The 25,830-nt window shown below is 44.8% G+C and overlaps 1 protein-coding gene across 1 annotated transcript in view; it reads right to left on the minus strand.

The window, feature by feature from the left end:
* Nucleotides 1–25,830, minus strand: part of CNTNAP5 (contactin associated protein family member 5) — a 301,528-nt gene that overhangs the window by 18,111 nt on the left and 257,587 nt on the right. Inside the window, exons 21-22 of the mRNA XM_066621342.1 lie at nt 14,702–14,832; nt 10,681–10,768 (exon numbers count right to left, since the gene is read on the minus strand). Of these exons, the coding sequence (XP_066477439.1) occupies nt 10,681–10,768; nt 14,702–14,832 (219 nt within the window). The remainder of the gene's footprint in view (nt 1–10,680; nt 10,769–14,701; nt 14,833–25,830) is intronic.

The raw sequence follows: 25,830 nt of genomic DNA on the forward strand, positions 1-25,830 counted from the left end.
TTTAATCAGGGCTTGCGACATGGCCTATTGCAATAAGAAAAAGGCTCGATTGATGCAACATAATGGGGAGCAGAGGATGTCAAACAAAGGAATACAAGATTCTTTTGATAGCAGACAGCTGCAGTCAATTTAGAGAGCAACTGCTCTGTCTTATTTTTAGACAACCAGTGAGAATCCCAAGGGAAAAAGAGGGTGGAGGCTTTGCAACCTTCTATTTCGACAATGTTCCCTACAGGAATCTTCTATAGATGCTCTCCGGAGAGTAACTGAAGACACAGCAATTAAGTAATATTACTGTGCAAACTCTATTTCTGAAAATAGTAGCAGTCTCCAGAGGTAGACATCACATGTTTTTCTTTTAGTATGATTTTTTCCCCTACTCAACTCATGCTGAGTTCCATGTTGACTTGGATCTTAGAGAAGGAACCACTAGTTGTAATAATTGTAAACCACTATGAACTAAACAATTCTTGGTATGAAAGTCTATTAGACCCATACTGGCCAGTACAGAGATCATGGTTTAATTAAAAACCTTTCAACAGTTTGGTTTCAGATAGATCTCACCACACTATCTCCAGCGCACTAACAGAATTAGAATTAGACCACTTTCTTTTCCAATAATGAGACTATTCACATCACAGGAAAGGGTGCAGACAGAGGATGTGGTGGGATAAAGGTGGTTCTGCTGTCTCCCACTCCCAATAGCATATATGTATTCACATTCCAAATGCATAAGACCAAGAACACAAGGTTCTTAAAATTGAGGTGGTCTAAAGATCATATGTATCAGGCCTAGGTATATGAACTTTACATACCTACATCACTTCCTTAAAATGGGGATCAGAGTGTGCCCTGCCACAATTCAGTCTACAAAGTTTGTGGTGTACATGAAATGACCTTTAGCCTGCAATCCACTAAAGCTCCTTAGGTATAGGGTGTACCCAGTAAATTTCCCTCAAAGGACCCAGGTTGCCAGCATAAAGGGCAAGCCCAGCAACCTTTCCCCATTGATCACAGCAAGGGTATGATGACGCAACAGCTGAAGCTATCGTAAAGCATGCAAATGACTAAACTGTGTACTCAAAACTATGCATTCCGAAAGTTGCATTTTGGTGCCATGCACTGACTTCTATGGCAAATTTCAGGTCACGATGATGGAATGTAAATCATGAAGTCCAAATCTCAGGCAAGTGAAAAGAAGGGACATTGCTACCTGGCACCCTGAAAAGCATCAGTTGTCAGTATGTTGCAGGTGTGATATTCCTAGGTGGAAGAAGGGGGGTGCTTAGGGCTGGAAAATCAATGAAAAAAAAGCTGGCATGTTTACATCTTAACACGTTCTGATACAAAACAGCTTCAGCTGTCTTGCTGTGACTTGATATTGATTTTTAAGAGTTGGGAAAGTAACAGTTCTCAAAATCATAGGAAAAATTGTGAGGGGTGTGGTGAAGACAAAGTGATCTGTTCATCTGCCTTTCAGTTGATAGACATGTTTAGTGGCTTCAAACTGATCACTTCAATATGATAGGAGTCCAGAGTAAATGTCACACTTTATGCAATTGTTGTTCACATTCTTGGAACTTCTTTGGTTGAGTTTCCACTGCCACAATGGTCTGACCTCCTCCACTGCCTTCCTGCACAGTTGGGTATTACATGGAAGAACAGCTGGAAACAGAAAGCTGACAGCTGGGCCTGATTGTGTGCTATGGTCCTGCCAAGCTTTAAAAAAAAAGGGGGGGGGGGTATTTTGTGAAATTCTTAAAGGGAATAAAAGCACCATGCTGCTAAATCATGAAAGCCTACTCTAGAGAAAACATCTCTATTTTTCTTTCAAAATAGGAAATGTAGACAGGCATGGAACAAACACCTTACAGCTCCATTTTACGCAGGTCTACTCAGAACCGTTTTATGGACTACTACCCCATTGTGTTCAATGGAGCCTACTCCTACAAAAGTGCATAGGACTGTAGCCTGTCAGCCCAAACCTACCCCCCCCCATGCAGCTATGCCAATGGAGCGCACACTAAATTCAGGTGGGAGGACAGTCCCAGAGGCCTCCTCAAGGTAACACATTGGCATTGTGCATACACCTGATGGAACAAACATACTTTACACTTACACATGCCTCTGTATCTCAATCACATATTAGATTTCTAGTGAGAAGGGAATGTGGACAGAATGGAAATCTCCCAAATGGTGCCTGCAAGGCCACAAAAAGATTTAACAGCAAAGGGGGGGGGGGGGGTAAGAATACCGATTTAATGAGAACAGGTAGCAGAAAGTAGGGATGTCAGTATGTGCTTTTCTACAAATACACAAGTAACATGTCAGGGAAAATACTCCAGAGATGCATGGTGGGAGGAAGCATTCATGCATTAAATCGCCCTCCTGCAATCTGAAGTGGTAGAGGCAAGCAAGAAGATATAGCATGAGAGGCTGCTGATCAAATGTTTCCATTCTGAAATAATGGTAAAGAGTCAAAATTCCTGAGAGGGAGTGTTTCAGAATGCAATGTGCCCTGTAAAATTGGGGGAATTCAGCGAAAATCACAACCTTTCTTTGCTGTATATTTCTTGATCCATGCCACCAGGTGAAGCCTGAAAAGTCAATAATATATATGCTATGTTGCCATTAAAACATAACCAGGGGATTACATTAAATGATAATGCTAGATCTTAAAGGATCTCCAGATGTGAAGTCCTCCTTTGACTTGCATGTTCTCTTCAAATCTTAGTAGTTGGCAACCTTCAGTCTCAAAAGACTATGGTATCGCGCTCTGAAAGGTGGTTCTGGAACAGCGTCTAGTGTGGCTGAAAAGGCCGATTCGGGAGTGACAGTCCCTTCCACACTGGGAGCAAGTGCAGTCTGTCCCTGGTCTGTCTCCCTGGCTATGGGCCTTCCTTCTTTGCCTCTTTGCCTCAGACTGTTGGCCAAGTGTCTCTTCAAACTGGGAAAGGCCATGCTGCACAGCCTGCCTCCAAGCAGGCCGCTCAGAGGCCAGGGTTTCCCACCTGTTGAGGTCCATCCCTAAGGCCTTCAGATCCCTCTTGCAGATGTCCTTGTATCGCAGCTGTGGTCTACCTGTAGGGCGCTTTCCTTGCACGAGTTCTCCATAGAGGAGATCCTTTGGGATCCGGTCATCATCCATTCTCACGACATGACCGAGCCAACGCAGGCGTCTCTGTTTCAGTAGTGCATACATGCTAGGGATTCCAGCACGTTCCAGGACTGTGTTGTTTGGAACTTTGTCCTGCCAGGTGATGCCGAGAATACGTCGGAGGCAGCGCATGTGGAAAGCATTCAGTTTCCTCTCCTGTTGTGAGTGAAGAGTCCATGACTCACTGCAGTACAGAAGTGTACTCAGGACACAAGCTCTGTAGATCTGGATCTTGGTATGTTCCGTCAGCTTCTTGTTGGACCAGACTCTCTTTGTGAGTCTGGAAAACGTGGTAGCTGCTTTACCGATGCGTTTGTTTAGCTTGGTATCGAGAGAAAGAGTGTCGGAGATTGTTGAGCCAAGGTACACAAAGTCATGGACAACCTCCAGTTCATGTGCAGAGATTGTAATGCAGGGAGGTGAGTCCACATCCTGAACCATGACCTGTGTTTTCTTCAGGCTGATTGTCAGTCCAAAATCTTGGCAGGCCTTGCTAAAACGATCCATGAGCTGCTGGAGATCTTTGGCAGAGTGGGTAGTGATAGCTGCATCGTTGGCAAAGAGGAAGTCACGCAGACATTTCAGCTGGACTTTGGACTTTGCTCTCAGTCTGGAGAGGTTGAAGAGCTTTCCATCTGATCTGGTCCGGAGATAGATGTCTTCTGTTGTAGTTCCAAAGGCCTGCTTCAGCAGGACAGCAAAGAAGATCCCAAACAAGGTTGGTGCAAGAACACAGCCCTGCTTCACTCCGCTTCGGATGTCAAAGGGGTCTGATGTGGAGCCATCAAAGACAACAGTGCCCTTCATGTCCTTGTGGAAGGATCTGATGATGCTGAGGAGTGTGGGTGGACAACAGTGCCCTTCATGTCCTTGTGGAAGGATCTGATGATGCTGAGGAGTATGGGTGGACATCCAATCTTGGGGAGAATCTTGAAGAGACCCATCCCTGCTGACCAGGTCGAAAGCCTTCGTGAGCTCTATGAAGGCTATAAAGAGTGGCTGTCGTTGTTCCCTGCATTTCTCCTGCAGTTGTCTAAGGGAGAATACCATATCAGTGGTGGACCTTTTGGCTCGGAATCCACACTGTGATTCTGGATAAACGCTCTCTGCAAGTACCTGGAGCCTCTTTAGTGCAACTCGGGCAAACAACTTTCCTACAACGCTAAGGAGAGAGATGCCACGGTAGTTGTTGCAGTCACCCCTGTCGCCTTTGTTCTTGTACAGCGTGATGATGTTTGCATCCCTCATGTCTTGAGGTACTCCACCTTCTCTCCAGCAAAGACAGAGGATTTCATGCAGCTCAGTGACAATGATCTCTTCGCAGCACTTTAGGACTTCAGCAGGGATGCTGTCTTTTCCAGGTGCCTTGCCAAAGGCAAGGGAGTCCAGGGCCACATGAAGTTCTTCTAGGGTTGGTTCACTGTCAAGCTCCTCCAACACAGGCAGACACTCAATGTTGTTCAGCGCTTCTTAGGTGACTACATTATCTCTGCAATATAGCTCAAAGTAGTGCTGCACCCAGCGTTCCATCTGCTGCGCCTGATCCTGGATGACCTCGCCTGTTGCAGACTTCAGAGGGGCAATTTTCTTCTGTGTTGGACCTAGGGCCTGCTTGATACCATCATACATCCCCTTGATGTTGCCCGTGTCAGCTGCTATCTGTATCTCAGAACAGAGCTGGAGCCAGTAGTCGTTAGCACATCTCCTGGCAGTCTGCTGGACTTTGCTGCGAGCACCTCGGAGGACTTGCAGGTTGCGCTCACTGGGACAGGCCTTGTATGCTGCTTGAGCTCTCCTCTTTTCCTCAATGACTGGTGTCAACTCCTCAGAGTGGGCTTCAAACCAGTCTGCCGCCTTGTTGGTCTTCTTGCCGAATATGGACAAGGCGGTGTTGTAAACGGTATTCTTGAAATGTTCCCATCTGTTGGATGCGTTTGCGTCGGCCGGGCCTGGAAGAGATTCCTCAAGCGCTTGTGCAAATTCCTCCACTTTTCTCTGATCCCGGGTCTTGCTGGTATCAATGCGAGGTCTTCCTTCCTTTTTCGTGTGATACAGTCGCTTTGTTTGCAGTTTCACTCTGCTGCACACCAGGGAGTGGTCAGTGTCGCAGGCAGCACCATGATAACTGCGTGTGATCTTGATGCTGGGAAGGCTGGAGCGTCTGGTGAGGATCAGGTCGAGCTGGTGCCAGTGCTTTGATCTTGGATGTCTCCAAGAGACTCTATGTTGGGGCTTTGTGTTGAAAAACGTGTTGCTGACACAACACGTTTGGTGGTTTTCCCTGCCAGAAAAATGAGAAATTTCGCTCCTTGACAGATCCGGAATCTGGCAGCCTTGTCTCTTGAAGGGCGACGATGTCCATCTGCAGTCTGCTCAGCTCCATGTCAATGACAGCTGTTTTGCGTGCATCGTCTATTGCTTGCAGGTCATCAGAGAAGCCAGGTGTCATTGTCCTTACGTTCCAGGTGCCCAGCTTTAGGGCAGGAGTTTTCTGTTTTCTGTTGCATGGTGCAGAGTTGTCGATCCGCTTGTCGGTTTTCACCCTAAACCCCACGCACCCCGTGAGGTTAACGGACCATGGCGAGGCAACACCTTACTGGCTGGGGACTGCCCAGCTTAAGGCGGGCGGTAGCTGCCCAATGAGATGCAATGATCTCTCCCACCGTCAGAAGCAGCCCCTGGCGTCATGCCCTACGCCAATCGAGCAAAGACTTATAACCGGTAACTGCTGCTTTCCGTGTTGTGCCGACGCCGTATGGCGAAGTTGGAGTGTCCTCTCCAGTGCGCGAAGCCTGGGTAAAGAAGGTATGGAGGATAGACTGTTACCCATGCAGCAAATCCCCCCTCTCCACGTCGCTGGAATGATCCAATGGAAAGGCAGAAACCAATACGGTTGGTTCCAGCGGCGTCGCAGGAGTTGCCAGAATGTGACTGTGTGCAGCCACGAACTGCCTGAGGGACTCCGGCTCCTGATTTTGCCTCGAGGTTGACTCCTGAAGCCTTTTCCAGAACTGGATGTAGCCACAAGGCAGTGGAGGTTTGGAATCAGAGTTTTCCTTCTCTTAGATGTCTCCCTATTCAACTTCCTGATAGCCACAAACCCCTCTCGTGCCCCTCCCCCTGCATCCCGTCTGCCTCACCACTGCTCCCTGTTCAACTTCCTGATAGCCACAAACCCCTCTCGTGCTCCTCCCCCTGCATCCCGTCTGCCTCACCACTGCTCCCTGTTCAACTTCCTGATAGCCACAAACCCCTCTCGTGCCCCTCCCCCTGCATCCCGTCTGCCTCACCACTGCTCCCTGTGGAGATGTGAAGTCCTCCTTTGACTTGCATGTTCTCTTCAAATCATTATCCATGCAATGAGAAATAAGGGATGAGAGATCAAAATCAGAGGCAGTCACCACATAGTGATGACAGAGATTCAGAAATCAACAAATGGTCTTTTGAATAAGGAAAGTGCTTTTGCAGGTGCAGCTCTATAATTTTAACATGTGATTTCACCCACACTGTTATTTTGGAAAGTTTAGGTCATGTTTAAACAGCTACCATAAAAATATCTCAAAAGAGGGGTAGTTTTATTCTTTCATTCTAGCTAGCAACAGACAGATTTTCCTGTTTCAGTTTTATTAGTCTTCCTTGATTTGACAATGACCACTCTGGACACTGTTCCATTCTGTCTACCTTCTGATTTACTTTGAGAGTGTCTATATTTCATTTCAGAATTTGTTCACACACAGTTCCTTCCATTCATTTACAGTTCAATTTTATGTCCACCCTGTACCACCGACGGAACATGCATTATGTGGTGGAAGGAGGGGATGCCAGTTCAACATTACTTTTGCCGGCAGGCACAGTGAGGTCACCAGTGCAATCACTAGTGACTGAGTGTGTTGTCCAGTAGAAAAGACTCCATCCATCAGTACCAGGTGAGTGGGGGTGGGCAGTGGGTGGAAAAGGTGAGAGAGGAAATAATGGGGGATGTTATAAACATCTTCTCTTTCCCAAACACATGTACAGTTGTAACTCTATTTTGGATTTCTGGACTGGAAATTCTGGGAACCAAGTGGGGACCGTTTGCCCAGCAGAGGTGAGGTCATACTGAAACCCTCATGAGATATGCTAATTCCAGGGCCATTAAGGGTTATAGTCTGGGAAATCTGTACTTCTCCTTCCCCTGAGGGTCTTGCAAATTTGGGTGCTCCATTCTGATCAAAATTGCTGCACGTCCTATCTGCATATTAAATTAAGTTTCAAATTGTCCAGGAGCCAGGCCCCCTGGACATTCTTTTCAGTTTCTGGACCAAGAAGTATCTCTGTTGCCTGAGGCAAAGCTCACCTGGCTATGCCTATTGTCCTGCAAGAACCTCTCTTATGGGTTACCTCTCATTAAGCCTTGTGTGCTCCTGGAAGGACACAATCAAGTCCAGGAAAACCTGGGCTGCATACCTAAAAGAAGCTAAAACCTCCTTTGTTTACCCAGGAATGCTTTGTTTCCTTTATGCAGATTCATACGAGGGTTGCCCAGAAAGTAATGCACCACATTTTTTTTCTCAGCCTACAGTAATGGTACGAATGCGAAACTTTAGATATACATTATTTGAATTTTCAGGAGTGCGCACACAAATTTTTGGTTTCTTCAGACAGATAGCGTAGCTGCAGCAGTGTTTCGAAATGGCGTTTGTAAGTGATGTACGTTACAAGCAGCGTGTCGTCATTGAATTTCTCACTGCGGAGAAAGAAACTGTTGGGAACATTCACAAACATTTGCGTACAGTTTATAGAGAATCTGCAGTCGACAGAAGTACGGTTAGTCGCTGGGCACAGAGGGTGAGGCCATTAGAAGGCGGTTCAGCAGAGCTCCAAGATTTGCAGCGTTCGGGGCGGCCATCCACGGCTGTCACACCTGACAAGACGCAACTTGCTGATGTGCTCATTGGTGAGGACCGACGCATAATAACTAGGCAGTTGGCGCTGAAGCTGTCAATCAGCAAAGGAAGTGTGGATGCAATCATCCGTTCTCTTGATTACTCAAAAGTGTGTGCACGATGGGTTCCGTGCTGTCTTACGGTGGACCACAAATCTCTCAGAAACAACATTTCTTCTGAGTTGCTGAAACATTTTGAAAATGAGGGGGAAGCGTTCTTGTCCAGGATTGTGACAGGTGATGAAACCTGGGTTCACCATTTTGAGCCCGAAACAAAACGACATTCAATGGAATGGCGTCATCCTCAATCTCCACACAAGAAAAAATTCAAAGCAACTGCTTCCGCCGGTAAGGTCATGATCACTGTGTTTTGGGACTGTGAGGGCGTCATACTCATTGATGTGATGCCAAGAGGCAGCACCATTAATTCTGAAGCTTATGTGAAGACATTAACCAAACTCAAGAAGCGCTTCCAGCGACTTCGGCGCCATAACAACCCAGGTGAATGTTTGATTCAACATGATAACGCTCGGCCTCACACAAGTTTGAGGACTTTGGAACACATCACTAAACAGGGTTGGACTGTGTTACCCCATCCACCCTACAGCCCTGACCTAGCTCCCTCAGACTTCCACTTGTTTGGGCCATTAAAGGATGCCATTCGCGGAAGACATTTTGAGGATGACGAAGAGGTGATTCGCACAGTGCAGAAATGGCTTCGTGACCAGAACAAGGAGTGGTACCGACAGGGCATACATGCCCTTGTGTCTCGCTGGAGGAAGGCCATAGAACTGGACGGAGATTACGTGGAAAAATAGGGAGTGTAGAAGAAACATCATTCTTTCTTGTGTGTAATTTTCATTGTGTTCAATAAATGTTGAAGAAAAAAAATGTGGTGCATTACTTTCTGGGCGACCCTCGTATATTCTCCTCCCGTCCCTCTCTTGGGCCATCTTCCTCCATAGCAGGATGCCCATACTAAGGTCTTGAGGTTTTTTTGCCAGCAGAAACCTCCATTTTAAGTTATCTTTTCCCCCAGCAAAGATGCCCATGCTGTGCTCTTGAGCTTTCACCTCCATTTCAGGTCACTTCTAAACTAGCTGGGAGTGTCCATGTGGTGTTTTGAGGTTTCTTTCCCACTAAGAAGCCTCCTCCATTTTGGGTCTTGTCAAGGAACATAAATTTGCTCTATTTTTCTCCTCAGGAATTTGGAAACTTGCAGCCCTGCCTTACTGATGAGAAAGGACTTTGTGCTCTGAACACCAGCAGAATAGGTTTTGTGAATCCCTCCTCCTTTAGATCTTAGTAACAGCTCTCTCTCTCTCTCTCTCTCTCTCTCTCTCTCTCTCCTCCATTAAAGGGCGAGGAGAGGGGGAAGTCAGCGACATGAGGATCGCGCTGCTGTGGGGGCAGGGGGGATTTTTAAAAAACATAACTTACCTGCTGCCACTTACTCGGGAATAAACCCCATTGACTATCACTGTTAAAAGCATATACTTAATAGTCTGTTAAAGTACAGGTCTGCAACATTTACCCAAATGCAGTCACATACCATAGTAGCATCAAGTCTAACATATTAAAAATAAAATATACATTGGGGACCCACCTGAAATGGGTTCATGACCCATCTAGTGGGTCCAGACCCACCTTGAGAAATACTGATTTAAACAACTGTAGCAAAGAAGGCTAAAAACAGAGAGATATAGGAGAAAGAAAGTCACTGTGCTTCTTTATAGCATTTCACAGCCTTCCTGATTCTGCATGTTTAGAAACAAGTGCATAGATTCAGATGCTTGTATGTATTTTTTTTGAATCAAGCAAATTCAGGAGACTGTTGTTTTTCATGCCAAAATGGTTTGTGAGTATGTGTTTGTGTTAGCACTTAAACATCTCCCCATCGGCTGTTTTGCCACTCAGAAAATCTCCCCACTCCCCTCAGCTGCTTTCCTCCCTGCAGGGTTCTAGATACATGTATCTATATTTGTAACTCCTTGGGGGAGAAAATCAACTTGGAGAGAAGCCATTTTGAGCAGAGTGTCCCTTGTCCCTTCTTCCTGACAAAGAAGCATCTAGCCTAAAAATGCTCATGTGACAAGACGTTTGATTTTAAAGTGTGCCAGGACTCTTTTGTTACATTATTTTCACTAGGCCGCCCACCAAAGGATGTTATAAACATCCTCAATAAATATCCCCTCTCTACATTTCAACCAGGTCTCAAATTTAGAAGATAATAAAAATGGGCTTCTTTCCCCCACCACCACAATTGTCCCACAGAACCCCTAAGCTCCCTTTGCTTCGTAATGTTGTCATCTTGTGTGCCCCCAACCCTTATTGACTAACAGAGTCTTCCTATGCTGCATTTTTGTTCTCTACACAGAGACAGTTTCTGTGTTATCAATACTTGGCACAAACACTGTGTCAGCCTTACTCGGCAAGGCATGTCCTATTTAGCTCCTGTCACTAGACAGATCTGAGGTGTGAGCAGCACTCATCTACCACCGACTCAATAAAAAAGCATGCACACACATACCTGATGCAAATTAAAGAATAATTGAAAGCAAAGCCAGCTATGGTTCAGACAGCCATTAGCAGAACATACCTGTGACTTTCCCCAAAGTCAGAGACTTGACGGCCCTGAAGTCCGCTTCTGATGAAAAGTTGTGCTTGACTTTGAGAACCTGGTCAATCTGGAAGGGGGTCAATAAAAGCAATTGCATTATTACGGCATGCAGAGAGACCCCTGATGAATCTATTGCACCAGTCTTGTTGCTGAAACACAAGTAATAGCTGTCCCTGCTGGGAATCTGTCTCCATGGAGAGCAAAATAAATGTGCCTTACTTCTACAGGAAAGGCTCCAAAGTATGGCAAAAGTGCCTTTACAGCAGGGTTTGAAACCTTCCCTGCAGGAATTTTTAAGTACTATCTGGCAAGTGGTCTGGCCACTGCAGAGAATTTATAGCGATTAATCTCTGATTGCAAAAACAAGCAAAAGATGAACTCTGATGAGAGTTGCCCACTCAGAGTTAGCCTTATGCTGTGAAAAGTGATACAAGATTGGCATGTGGCATAAAGTGACAGCAGTCTCTTATGAAACCACACTACCATTGTTCATCTTTGCTACTTCTTTAATGGTAACTTGCGCAAAGCCATGCACAAAATTCATGGTTGAATCTAATTGCGGCCATGATTTTTTAAAAAATTGGGACAACGTGCAGATATGCATATTCCTTTGTTGAGAATTTAATGCACAAGTCATGGTTCCTTGGAGGCAGATTTTGGGAAATTGGTCTATAACAGGGCAGCCAAACTTCTATCTGTCTCACCCCCCCCCCGACCCTCACATCACCCCCTGACATGGAAGACATTCCATGCAGACATGGAAGTAATTGGCAATGGCGTTATCATGTCACTGCCAATTACTTCCAGGTTCTGTGCTGCCAAAGTCACTCAACAGGTTCAGTTGACAGGAGGTGGAGGCGGTGGTGGGTGCAGTGGGACTTTTCAATCTCCCTGCTGCTCTGTTTTGACTTCTCTTTCTCTAAAGGAGATATTGGAATGGGGTGGTGGGGAGACCAAAAAGCTGCTGAACCAGGAGATCAAAAAGCCGCTGAAGAGGGAGGAGTAAGTGGCAGCAGTGATGGGGCTATCAAGGGTCACCGAAAAGGGCATGTTGGACCACTCTGGTCTATAACTTGCTGCTTGTTACCCAGTTAAACTGGCATATTTAAAAGATGATTTACTTCTTTGTTCTCAGAGGTCTGATTTGGTTTAAATCAAAGAACACTGGCTTTCTTGGTTTAGGTATTGAGCTCCCCATAAATAGTGACAAAAAGAAAGGCAAGAGATTCTGGGTGCAGCACAAAAAAAATGTTCGCCCCTGAATTTCCACCTAAGTATTACATTTGGTCAACAACCAAAGTATCTGACCTTCTTGGAGTGCCCCTTCGCAAGGAGGGCTTTTACATTAGCTCGCTGCAATGTGTTGCCTTCTAAAGGCCTACTTGGCAGGTTTAGAAATGCCCCGAAGGAAGAACGAGTCTGTAACTGTGGCCTTAGAGAGGTAGACTCTCTTTTACACATTGTTTTGCACTGTGTTGGCAATCAAGTGCCTAGAGATCAGTACCTCCTCCCATTATTAAGAACTAAAAAAGGTCTTTTTGAGAATGTTTGCCTACAATTTTTGTTAGCGGGAGATTCTAAACTCGTGACCCTTCCAGTTGCGAAATTTTTACACCTGAGTAACTTGAAGAGGGCTAATCTGTTGGTCCTAAGCAACCTGGAGTTACTGCGCAAGTAAATTGTTGTGTTTTAACCTTTATCTTTATTTGCTTTTTAACATATATTTATATATTGGATTGTTTAGAGATATTTCGGGGGGGGGGGGAGTCTACTCAGTCCTGTGCCATCAAAATCACTGGCACAAGACTGCCTTGACCCAGGACGATGGATCAGGCTTGGGAAGGAGGTTAGGATTCAGTGGCCACTGCTGCCGCCAAACCAATCTGCTGCCGCCAAATCACCCTTCCCCTGGCCCTGACCTATCACCGGCCCCTGTCGCCACTTTGTTTCATCCTCCCTGTCACCATTCTCCTTTCCAGCTGTCTTATGCCAGTTAGCAGGTCCTCTCCACTGCCCTGGCACGCATGGGAAGACTCTGGCCTTCCCACTGGCACTCTGGCAGCATACAAGTCTGCAAGCTGCTCTTACAACTGCTGTAAGGCAGGTTGTGCTGATGGAACACTAGTTCTGCCATTGCTGCAAGCCCATAGGATTGAACTGTGAGGCATTTATGAGCAGCTCAGTAGCTCATGGAATTTATTTCCAAAATTGCAGCTGTCATTTTTCTATTTATAATTCATTTGTCTGTGCCAGGCAGTTGGGATGATTTGCTGATTTGCTGTCCTATGATTGAATTTAGTCTGCACTTTTAAGCTTCTTGATGGTGTTTTATTGTTTTGATTTGGTTACTTTATAGTAGTGTATTTCTGTGTCTTACACCATGCCGGATGCTTTGTAGAACAGCAGTCTATGAATACAGAAAACATAAATAAAGACACAGCGTATTTTCAAAATTCAAATTTCCGAATTTAGAAAATTACCATTCATCAACCTTCAATTTTACTTTCATCAATACTTCTGCATGTGCCAAAGCAAAGAATCCCCCTAATAGCCCCCAATTAGTTTTCCTGATTACAATTTATCTAATTTGTAATGATGAAAACTTAAGCATGGAGCATTTTATTAAGAGTTAATGGGATGTATCCAAAGAAAATCAGTCATGAGTAAGGACCATTGAAATCAATGAGACAAGTGAGTCAAGATTAACTGAGCTGCTCAGTCCAATGTTGGGCTTACACTGATGGATCTCGCAATCTGTCAGCATAAGCCCTATTCCAGCGGCATAAGAGTTGTACTGCCATCGTGTGCTTTGGAGCCACCGAGCTCTCCGACAGTGGGCCTGATGGGATTCAGATTGGGCTGTAAGTTCCATTAATTTCAATGAGCTGCCATCATGACTCAATTTAGATGCACCCCAATGTGTTCAAAGTCACTGTTAACAAAATCATAGTATAGGGTTCACGCCTACCGAGTTTCTAAAAGTTTCTCCTCCCCTACCAAAAAAGCACACAGTGTGCAGTCTGTTTACTTTGTCCTACAGAATTCAGTGGGCTCTACAGAGGGCAGCCCTTTCTTATAAAGATTACGTCCCACGGTTTGGAGGTTCATAAATGCAGAAAAACCGCTGAAACTCAGCAGAGTTTGAATGGGAGTTCACCTCCTATGACCTCTCTTATATACCTGCTTTGAGTTCTAAGAAGAAAGTCATGGCATGAATCAATGGAATAGAAGACCTCCAGCCCAATCCTGAGCTGCCCGGGGAGTGTGACTTCAGCGGTGCCGAGAATGGCTGCCGCCCCATCTCAGCCTGCCATGGGCAGCACTTCAGGGGACTTTTGTCCCCTTCTCCTGGGTAAGGGAAGCAGTCCCACAATGGGGCTACTCACTTTACCACTGACCAAAAGGTTGGTGGTAAAGTAAATGCGTTCATGTAGGGCGCCGAGCCCTACACGAATGGTCAGGATCCGGTGGAGCTGAGCACCACCAGACCAGCCTCCTGCCTCCCCGCTCCCTCCCCCAGCATGCCTCCTGCCCGCCCTCTCTCTGCTCCCCACCTCCCCATCACACCTCTCGCCTGCCCTCTCTCCGCCCTCCCCACGCCTCCCACTCCCCATGCCTCCCCCTCCCCACCCCACTTACTATGCTGCGACTCCGCAGTCCGTGAAACCGCTGAGCAGTGGAGGACGGGCGCCAACCCAGCGCTAGCCCAGTGCCAGCCAGCGCTGGGCTAGCATGGGTGCTGGCCTGGCAGTAAGCCTCACAGACATGCCTTACAGCACATTTGCGACAGTGCGCTCTGGCGGAAAGTCAGAACGCCAAGCTCAGGATTGGGCTCCTCTGGTCATGCAGGAGTGTAACACAATGATGGAAGTGTTAGATGCAATGTTGGAAATGGGCTTTTTAGAGAACACGGTTACATCTATTGCTTCTCTCTTGCCCACTGGGATGGTGATGTTGCAGCAAGATGTGGGCAGCAGAGGCTGAGAGTCAACTTAGATACCTGAATAGTCAGCTCTCTTCCATCTCTATTAATCTTCACATGGTGAAGCTGTCGATTAGCAAAGTTTCCAGAGTCGATAGTGAAAATAAGAGATCTATCATGACTCAGTCTGTATCGGACTTGCAAGCTTCCTTAAAGAAAAGAAGAAGAAAGCAAATTTCCAAATGAAAAATCACTCACAGCCACCACAAGACACCATGCAGCAACACTGCGCAAGAATATACACCATCATCATCACTTTCAACCACACAAGGTTAATCTCTGCTTTGAATAAACAGATAATAAACTTATGGCACAATCCTAAATGGCCTTTACACCACTAGAACAAGTTTTCCGGGAGCGTAAACCAGTGGTTTCCAGACTTTTTAGTACTGGGACCCACTTTTTAAAATGCCACAATCAGGACCCACCTAGTTTAAGAGACTTTTAAAAAGTTTAACTTTACCAGCTGCTCAAGACTCTGTTTTTATCTTTTTTACAATGGTGTATGGGGGATGGACTACCTCCTGGAGTTTTTGTTGAGCTCCACATTCATTGGATTGGGACCATCCTGGTGGCCTTGTGTTTCCCTTCACAGTGGACTGAGGGCCATTCCCTTCTTCTTGAGTAAATGTGCACATATGGCTCAACTTCACTTTCCACAGGACTCAATACACTTGCTTTGTCAGCTTGGAGGGGGGGGGGACGACTTCCTTCTTGAGAGTTTGTTGGGGTCTGCAATCATCAGATCAGGACCACTGCATCCCCCTTTGGCCTGCCCTTCAAAATGGAACAAGGCATGTTTGCCTATTCACGTGTGCTGCTTTGTTTTGGTTTCCATAGAAGTAGATATTTTCCTTATCAGCTTGTCAGTTTCACAACCCACCAAAAATCAGGTCACAACTCAATGGTAGTCCCAGTCCACAGTTTGGGAAACACTGGTATAAACTATTACCTTTGTAAACAAGACCGCGCTAGTGTACACAGCCTGGCCAGTGCCACAAGCAATGAGTAGCCAGGTCTATGTGACAGCAGACAGTGGATACCCACCAGAGTAGTAGTCCTGCGCAGGGGTCAGGAGTGAGGTGGAGAGGGGGTGGACTGAAGTTGGGGGTGGTGGAACAGGGAAGCAGTGAAAACAGGGAGAAGGGTGGATTGTGAACAGGAAGGGATTATTTTCACTGGCAGTGGTACCTGTCAAATTCTAACCCCATTTCCAGGCCTGATCTGCTTTCCCAAGTCAACATGGACTTATGGCAGCTATAGAGCTGGAGCAGATCAAGTTGACCCACGGCAGCTGCTGGGACTTGTTGTTGGCATCCTTCAGTCTCGGAAGACTATGGTGTCACGCTCTGAATGGTGGTTCTGGAACAGAGTGTCCTCTCCAGTGCGCGAAACCTGGGTAAAGTAGGTATGGAGGATAGGCTGTTACCCATGCAGCAAATCCCTCCTCTCCACGTCGCTGAAATGGTCCAATGGAAAGGCAGAGGCCAATACGGTTGGTTCCAGCGGCGTCGCAGGAGTTGCCAGAACGTGACTGTATTCAGCCATGAACTGCCTCAGGGACTCCGGCTCCGGATTTTGCCTCGAGGTTGACTCCTGAAGCCTTTTCCATAACTGGATGTAGCCACAAGGCAGTGGAGGTTTGGGATCAGAGTTTTCCTTCTCTCAGATGAGCTGCCTTCCCAGGCTGATGAATCCCATCTACCCGGGACTTACCCCTGGGCAAATGTTCCCTTACCCTGAGGCCTCCAGAACTTCCCCCACAGATACAGCAGAGGCTGCATTGGAGCCACTGCATTACCCCATGGGGAGTTAGTTAGGATTGGGCTGCCCAAAAGAGAAAGGACACACAGAGCAAAAAGGGCATCTGCCTTTCAGGGTTCTGCACCAGCTAACATATTCCGTGATTAACCAAATCACAGATCTCTAAGTCTTAAAGGGCTTTGATGGAACTTTGCCCAAACCAAATACCTGGAAAACCAAAAATGTAAAGCTGCAAAGCTGAAAGGGACCAAACAATGACTATCTCAAAGCAGAACCTCCTCCTAAGACCTCCCACAGACCAATGTATGCAATCCAATATAATGTCATCTTCATGATGGTGTGTTGGGTGGCATCTGGAGTCAATCAGATCAGACACTGGCTGGGAGACACACCCACTAGAGAGTCCACAAAGCTGGGCCAACCCCTAAGTACCCCAACACTGGAGGCAAATTGACATAAATCAGTTGAGAGACTCATACTGCAGCTGTACCTTGCACCCCTATCTATAAATGGGAGGTTCCTCCAGAGGTCCTGTGTCACCATGGGACCTCTAGGGTATGCTTCCATTTGTTGATGGAGAAGAGGAGCCACTGCCTACTGCTGTTGGTAAGCTGTTGGACTCTCAGTACAGAACTGTACTCCAAGGCTTTCAGAAACCTGGCACCAGCACTAAATGGTGTACTACAAAATGAGAACAAGGAAATGAAGCATGACAGTGTAATTCCTTGCAGGTCAAGGAATCTCTTCATTAAAAAAAAAGCCAAACAAGTGATGCAAACAAAACTTGTTTGTATAGAAAACTACAGGTGAAGGCTGAAGCCATCCAATAATGCTGGTCACTATGATATGGAGACACATGTGTTCATGGAGCCAAGAAATATAATGATTTCTGATGCTGTTTAATCATAGAATCATAGAGTTGAAAGGGACCTCTAAGATCATATAGTCCAACCCCCTTCCTGTAGCAGGAAATTCTCCTAGAATATCTCCAGCAAGTGCTTGTCAAACCTCTGCTTGAAGATCTCCAGTGAGGAAGAATCTACCACCTCTCTCAGCTGAATCTTTTACTGGCAAGCAGCGTCTTCCCAATTCACATCCTTTTAGAAGTTTGCATATCAGCAGCCTTCACAAAAGCTTTCATGTGTTCTGGCTCCATTTGGGGGCTGTAATGTGTGCCAGTCACCCACTCTATGGGCTGGTCCATGTGGATCAATGCTGACAAGGAGACCTTCCATATCAGTGACTTCAAATTGTTACGTTAAAATATTTCAGCACACATATGGAATAAAAGAAAAAAGGAGGCAGACTCCAAAAACATACAATGTATATACGTAATTATCTACTATATCTATATTATCTACAAATATATAAATTGTGTAAAAACAAATATCTGTAGGCACAGCACATCTGGGTCTCCAACCATTTGGCAGCATTTGCCACAGTTTCTCATATATACATATTTGTTGGAGGGAGGGTCTTAACTCAAGAATAATCACAGTGCACTCCTACGCATGTCTACTCATAAGTAAGTTCCACTGAGTTCAATGATTCCCATATAAGTGTATAGGACTGTAGCCTTAGGGCGCAATCCTAACTCCTTAAATCAGTGCTTTCCAGCACTGACATAAGGGCAATGCAGTCAGAGGTAAGGGAACAAACATTTCCTTACTTTGAGGAGGCCTCCATAAGTGTCACCCAACTGCAGGATGCAGCACATGTCCCATTGGCACCGCTATGCCAGTGCTGGAAAGCACAGACATAAGGGGTTAGGATTGCGTCCTTAGTGGTGTCAACAAGATGGCACTGGCACAAAGGGGCATTGAGTCAATGTCTTATTAGTACTTTGAACAGGTCAAACATTTATACTGGTCACAACTTTTGACCTACATTTAGCTATGTTGTAGAATAAACATTTCCACCAGAGGGCATGCAGGTCTAATACAATTGGAAGCATTCGTACTTGCTGGTTTTTACTTTCAGATCAACTAAAACAAATCAAAGGAGGATAAGGAATCAGGTTTTGGTCAATTGTATGGAACAGAAAGATGAGTTTTATTCTGCTCCCATATATGTCTTAGGATATGATACATCTTCACAAATGATTATTTTGTGACAGACATCTTAACAAGTGAGTCATGGTGAAAATGAAAGAAAAGAAATAAGTTCATAAGAATTGTAAGGTCAGAAGGAATACCCTTTAAAGCAGCTGCTCACAAACTGGTGGGTTGTGACCCACCAGGGGAACCGAAAGCAAGGGATTCCCCCTTTAGGGGAATGGCCCTGCTTGATGGCAATAACAGCACTGCAATGATCTTAGCGCCACTGCCACCAATGGGCTTGTTTCTTACCTGGGGAACAGCGCTGGCCTCCTGTAGAGTCCTGGAAGCTCGCAGCCCCCTCTGATGTCCTCTGTGGCAGCTGTAAAGAGCCCTGATCTCCAATCAGCAGCTACTTCTAGTTTTTGCACAATAAAGGGTTAGGGGAAAAAATTCCCATATCTAATGTGACCTCCAGTCAGTACTAACCTGCTCTGGATATAGTGCATGCCAATTGGCCTGCCTGTTCCAGCATAGGTTGGGATTGGGCTGCCCATGAACGTGTCCTAGGGCAAGTTTACACCTGTAGACAGTACACATTTTGAATGGGCTTGTAATGTTATTTAAAATTACACTCGCACTTAAACTATTATCTTCAACAGTAGCCTTCAAGCTATCTGAGCATATCAGTGTCTGCCCGAAAAAAATCTTGAGGAAACTAATTGTTTCATTTAAATATGTTACAGAAAAAGAAATGCCTAAAAAGGCATCTTTTGTGTATCCCTGAATTTTAAATTTTCTGGTTGATTGGAGTTCTATGCCACATTATGAATCCAATAAGGGTACGGGTACCATCTATTCTGTTTTAATTTCCGTATCATTTTTGTCTCATAACTGTAATTAAAGCAATCACTGAATTATGGTTTGGGGAAGCTTTATTATAGTCCTGAGTTGCTTCGTCATCCTATCTTTGGCTCTGAATACCTCAACATGCATGCAAGACACAGAATATTGCTTAAGCAATGTTTGCCTGCCAAGTTATTAGCCAGCCAATTTCAGAGAACCACGACCAGCTTTTTTTGCAGATGTTCTAGTTAATATGGAAACAAGAAGAGATTCCAAGATCATCAACCCAGAGTTTGGACAGTCCCAGATCACTGGTTGACTTTGACCTCTGTTTTATTTGCTCTTCCATTCTACCTCCCCTGGGATACCCTATCAATTTCAATAAAGGTGATTTTTTGGAGACAGAAGGGAAAAAAATTATTTTCTAAAATTGAGAGACATTTAGAATCTCCACAGTCTTAACACTACATCTCTGTTTGGATTTTGTATGCTGACAGTCCAAGCGTAAAGGGTTCCAGAGATGGAAAAGTTTGAGAAATGCTTCCCTAGACATTTTGTTGCTTCTCCTGGAGGACAGGAAGCATCCTGAATAATCCTGTCAATTTCCTCCACAGCATAAGGAGCTGGCTGATTGAAACATAGCCATAGTGGAAAGCAAAATAAAATCCCACAGCCACCACAGTGACTCAGTGATTGATAATGGACAATCTTAGTAAACAGAACTTAGTTGATGGAAACTTAGATGCTTGCAATATAGTGGCGGATCCTGATCTACACGCGCAAGAGAAGATGTGAAGATCAGGTCTGTCAACTGGAGAAGCATGTACAAGAAATCTGCATGTGCTTCTATATGAATTGCAGTGAGTTTAGCTGGGAAAGCACAGGAAAGAGAAGGTGGATACACACTTTAGAATGTACAAATAGCTGCTAAAAATAATTTCTGGCACACCATTTCAGCACTATGAGGCATGACAGTCAACGCTTTTAGTAGCTCATTAAAACAGTGACCACACTCTCTCATCCAGTCATCACAGGTATGAGTGATGGAGAACATAATTAATAGTTAAAGAGGAGAAAATAATTAGAGAAGGTGTTGATTGGAGATGGAAAAATAACATTAGTGAGGTAATTAATAAGGCTGTTTTCTCCATATGTGCAATTAGAACTTTGTACTGAGAATGCCTTTGCTGTGATTTACTGGGGGTAGGCATAGAAAAAGGGAGAAGGTTGTGTGTTAACTCAAGATCATGTCCTGCTGGATCTGGCCAGTTATTATCTCTGCTATTCGGCATGAAATATGTCCCTGGAAGACCTTAAAATCCTGGTACTCCAGAAATGGCTTCCTTCTATGGGAACAGCTGGTTGGGAGACTTGCTCTTTAATTGGCTGCCTATTCCCAGGGGTTTCTCCCGATCTGTAAATTTACTCTATAGGGGGAGTAGTAGCCACTATTGTGAAATAATAGGACCTATCTTCTGGGACACTGAACTTTAGTTTTGCTGTTACTTAGAAATGGCAGGAAAATACATTGTCTAATTTTTTCCCTTCACAGCAAATTAAGATGGGGCAGGGATTGGTGAGGAGGTGTGAGGGGATGGTTGGTTTAGCCATATATTTGTTTTAGAAATTCAGAACATATTCAGATGCATGGCTAAAATGATGGCCTTGGGTACGTTAGTTGGTAAGGTAAGTTGGTACAGTAAGGTAAGTTGGGCGCAATCCTAAGCACCCCTTCAGCGGTGCAAGTCCCTTGTGCCAGCCAAAGAGTGAGCCAGCCTCCATGTATCAACACAGGTCCTGGGGATGGGTAAGTTTGTGTTGGCTGAGCTTGGCCAGCGCAGGGCTATGGGGGGCATGGGAAGGAAGCGGAGGAGATGGGAGGAGGCGTTTCGGGGCAGGGGACAGTGAGCTACGTTTCTGGGGCAGGTGAGCAGGAAGAGGGAGGCAGGGCTAGGATCTGGCATTTATGTCAGATTCTAGCCCCATTTCCATGCTGCCCAGGGCAATCCCAGGATTTGAGCCACTGATTGTGGCTCTCCTTGGGGTAAGGGGAAAAGTTTCCCCTTGCCTTGGGCTGAGCCTCAGACAGCCTGAAACTTGCATAGGATGCAACGTAGGCCCACCAGTCTGCCTATTCCAGTGTAAGTTAGAATTGCACTATATGTCTCAGATTAGCCTACCAAGTCTTACAACATTTACCTACTCAAATCACCTACTCAAATGGCCTGTTTTTAGTCATGTGGATATTTCCAGTTGTCCATACTAATATTCCACAGGCTTATTCGGTGCAATAGGCTGCATCATGGTTCCAGTATTTTGATTCTCTCTTTTCCTGATCCCCACTTTATAAAGGCTCACACTCAAGAGAATTTGATGCTGACTGGTCCATCTTTAACATCCTTTAGTTCAGACTCCATGCATAAAGGGTGGCAAAAAATGGACTTAGTGAATTGCCATTTGTATAACTGAAAGTAGGGATTCAGTTATTCAGTGGGGGTTCGATTATTGTGAACATAAAACAAGAGTAATAGGCAGTGCTTTTTTTGTAAAAAAAAATAGGTGCAGGAACTCACAACTTTTATTTATTTATTTTTAAACCATTTTTATACACGTGCGCGCACACACACACACACACACACACACACACTTCCATCCCGTGTGAGCTCCCTGATAGCAAAAGCACTCCTGCCACAGCTGGAGTGAAACACCCCCCCTTTTTTTTTAGGTGGGGAGGTGCTCCATTGGGCTATAGGAAACTCTATCCATTGGGCTATAGGAAAGCCTATACAGTAGTTAAAGTGTTCAGAACAAATATAAAAGGTCTTTAGCCCAGCTGGTGGCCATCAGTGCCTCAAGTGTTAGTTCCAAACACTTTGAGCCTAAGAGCTCTGGTGGCTCAATGGCTAAACTGCAGGTCTGTGAAGCCAGAGGCTTGGGGTTCAAATCCCTATGAGGAATAATTTTTTTTAGGTGGGAAGGTGCTCCATGGCTGCAAAATATAAAGGTTGGTTGCTAGTTGCCAAAAGGGGGGCCAGTTGAGGCTGCAAAACTCCTCAAAGTTCAGTCCCAGGCAGGCTCTTTTTTTACCTTTTTTTTTTTTAAGTTCCAGTTAGGACTTAACCCACAGTTAAGCTCCTGGATTGAGCCCCCTGCTGGAGGCTGTGAGTTAAGTCCTACCTGGGACTTAAAAAAAAAATTTCAAAAAAGAGCCTGCCTGGGACTGGGCTCAAAGTGTTTGGAACTAATACTTGAGGCACTGATAGCCACCAGCTGGGCTGAAGACCTTATATATTAGTTCTGAACACTTTAATAATAGGCTTTCCTATAGCCCAATGGAGAGAGTGCTGGGCTGTGGAGCACAAGGTTGGAGGTTCGAATCCCTCCCTAGCCAGCAGTGCAGAGCGGGGTGGTGCAGACAGGGGAAAAAAGGTGGGGGCAAGGAGGAGGGAAAAAAGGGGGCGGAGCAGTGCAGGCAGGGGGGAAAGGTGGGGGCAGAGAGGAGGGGGAAAAAAAGGTGCCGGAAGGCTGTTCCGGTGCGTTCCATTACAAAAAAGCCCTGGTAATAGGTATTCTAACATACGTAATCTGGAGAAGCAGGTTGGGATCTTATCAGTCTGGAGCTCCTTTCTCTTCTCAGACACATGCCAGTTTCTTAGCTGGCATGGGTCTGAGAAGACACATCAGCAGCCAGGAAACCTACCCAGAGGTAAGTAAAAAAGTGTTTATTTACTTCTGGCTGGCCTTCCAGCACTGGATGAAGCACACACTCCATTAACACAGTTGCATTGTTGTCAATGGTGAAGAATAGGATTGGGCTGGTAAATGCTTTCTTTTCAAAAAGCTTTAAAAAGTGTTATTTTATCAGAAGATTTCTTAATAATCCTGGATTTGCATCTGTAACATTTACAAATCTGGCCCTGTGCAATATTGGAAAACTTAAATTTTATAGACTCTCAAGATGCATAACCAAGATTGGTTAACATGGATGAGTTATTCCTAACATGTCTTATAGCATAATCCTATGCATGTACTCTTGAAAGCAAGTTCCAATATATTCAATAGTACTTACTTCCAGGAAAGTGTGTTTAGAATTGCAACTTCAACCCACTGGCATAGCTAAAGGGAGGAGCCACTTGCATGCTGCAGTGAGGCTCCCTGCAAAACTTAGTGCTCTGCCCCCCTTCTAGCTACACCAGTGCTTCAACAACCTTGTTTAAGCATGCAATCAGGATTAGTATCTTACTGTAAAAGAATGGGATCTCCCCCCCCCCTTCCGTCTTTCATAGCAATATGTTATGTGTCTTATAAAACAGAGTGCCCTAGAGGTGCAACACATATCACTTTGCAGCACTGGCTAAAGGCAGGTCTTCGGAGAAACCTTGGGTAACATGAAGATAAATGACCTGCCATATCTAATCTACTGCAGGGGATGCATATGTAGGGAAAAAAACAACCACCTTTATTCTGAGTGTCCTTTGCTGCCTACAGCTAACACAGAGGACTCTTAGCTGGAACTCAGAGTTAACTGGGTTTTATTCCAGATGGCATATGTGGGTAGTATTAGGATGCAGTGAACAGATTAGTTATAAAGAGCTTGTATTGCCTTCCTCTCTCACTATAATCCAACAGAGTCCCTTGGCTGCTGAGGTTGGATCTCATGTGCATCTGTTGGCCCTTCACTAATTTACGGTGCCCTAACAGAGAAAAAAAAATTAAATTATTCAAAAAAGATCTCCACCAATTTAGCAAATGAAGAAGGCATCTTTCAGCACTACATCAACTGGACAGCGGCAGATAAAAAGTTATGAGATGTGAAGCAAGGTCCTTGACGAATGATTGGTGGATGTTTCTGTTTGCTTCACATGCCACTTGAATACTTGGGAATTTGAATTTCTTATCTGCCAAAATCTGAACTACTCCAAAAGTATGCTTTTTTTTTTTTTCCTTTCCACAGCTTCATGCTTAAATCCTTGGCTGTTTTTAATATTGGCAGCAAAAGTGAACCATTATACACAACATGATCCTACCAGCAACAGAAAAACAAACATAATTAATGTACTATATACCCAATTTCCTGAACATGAAGGGGTGGTGCACAATAGAGAATGTAGCAATCCAGATTGCTTACCTACGGTTAAACAATCAGGGCAGCTGTAGACTGTGAAAGCCCATTCTCCACCACTACCCTTCTGAGGTGCAAAAATTCCTCTCACCTATTAGTAACAGTAAAGTGTTACTAGCAACAACAGTAACCGCAGTAAAGACTAACATATTAAACAGGAGTTGAAACCAAGAGTTGAATCTGGTTTCTGATTATGTGGGAAGCCTGGGTAGCTTTATCCGCAATTAATATTGATCTGAACCACTGTTAAGGTAGGGTGGAGGTGGCAGAGAAATACTGGATATGCAAAAAGCTTGTTATTTATCTCTTTATTCATGTTCATGTCTCAACAACGTGCTTGTGTCTGTCTTTTATTTATAGCAACCAGGTCCATGTAGTCACAAAGTTCAAGCAATTTTGTTTGAGTTGTCTGCTCATTCTCTTAATTTGGGAGACACACCTCAACTTCTTCCTCTGGCTTGGGCGTTTTCCAGTCAACCCACATGAAACTCCAACGCATTCTCTAGTACTCTTCCAAAAGGTCACGCCTCTCAAATTTCAGACAATTTGAGCAAGCAGACCATTTCTGAGGGACATTAAAAAGGCTTACAGATACAACCAAAGTATTATCTAAACTAAAGGCAAGCAGAAGTAAAAACTGGAATAAGTGCTGTGTTGGATCATTTGAATCTTTGCAAGCTGTACTAATATTCAGTGGTAGATAAGGTGTATTTAATAGTCAGCATACACCTTCTTGTTTTGAGTTTCACACATTGAGTTAAATCTATATAACCTATAGTGTATCTATAATCTATAATCTATTATAAATCTATAATACCTTCAGGTGTATTGAGTTTCACACAATGAGTTAAATCTATATAATGGCAGTGATCCAGTGACAAACAGCTAATAATATGCAGAAAAAACCTAAAGCATTGTCAACTAGAGGATAAGTGTACAAACCCATGTTCACACTGCGCTCCCTTGAAATTACCTGTTCTATATTTTGAATTTCTTGTAAAATAGTTATGCGCATGAAGCTTTCAGATAATGAAAAATAAATAAATATCTAATTAGCCTGACAGGCGAGATGGTTAGCCAGTAGTCACATGGCCCTCCTCTCTGCAGTGACACCAAACTTGTTTACATAATCACACTAGGCAAAATCACACTAGGCAAAATCACACTTTAAATGCCTGCTGGCAAATATGTTTCTTAACACTTTTTAACCCCTCCCCCAACACCATCAACACTATTTCCAACTCATAGAGTTAAGCTTCCTCTTTGGTGGTATCCTGTCAACTTTTATCATTAGAAATATATCAGTAAATATCTATTATGTTTGCTCAACAGCCCAGTCCCAACCATCTTCCTGTGCTGCAATGCAGTGGTGCCAATGT

The sequence above is a fragment of the Tiliqua scincoides genome, chromosome 1 (genome assembly GCF_035046505.1).
Source record: "Tiliqua scincoides isolate rTilSci1 chromosome 1, rTilSci1.hap2, whole genome shotgun sequence".
In the NCBI taxonomy this organism is placed as follows: Eukaryota; Metazoa; Chordata; class Lepidosauria; order Squamata; family Scincidae; genus Tiliqua; species Tiliqua scincoides.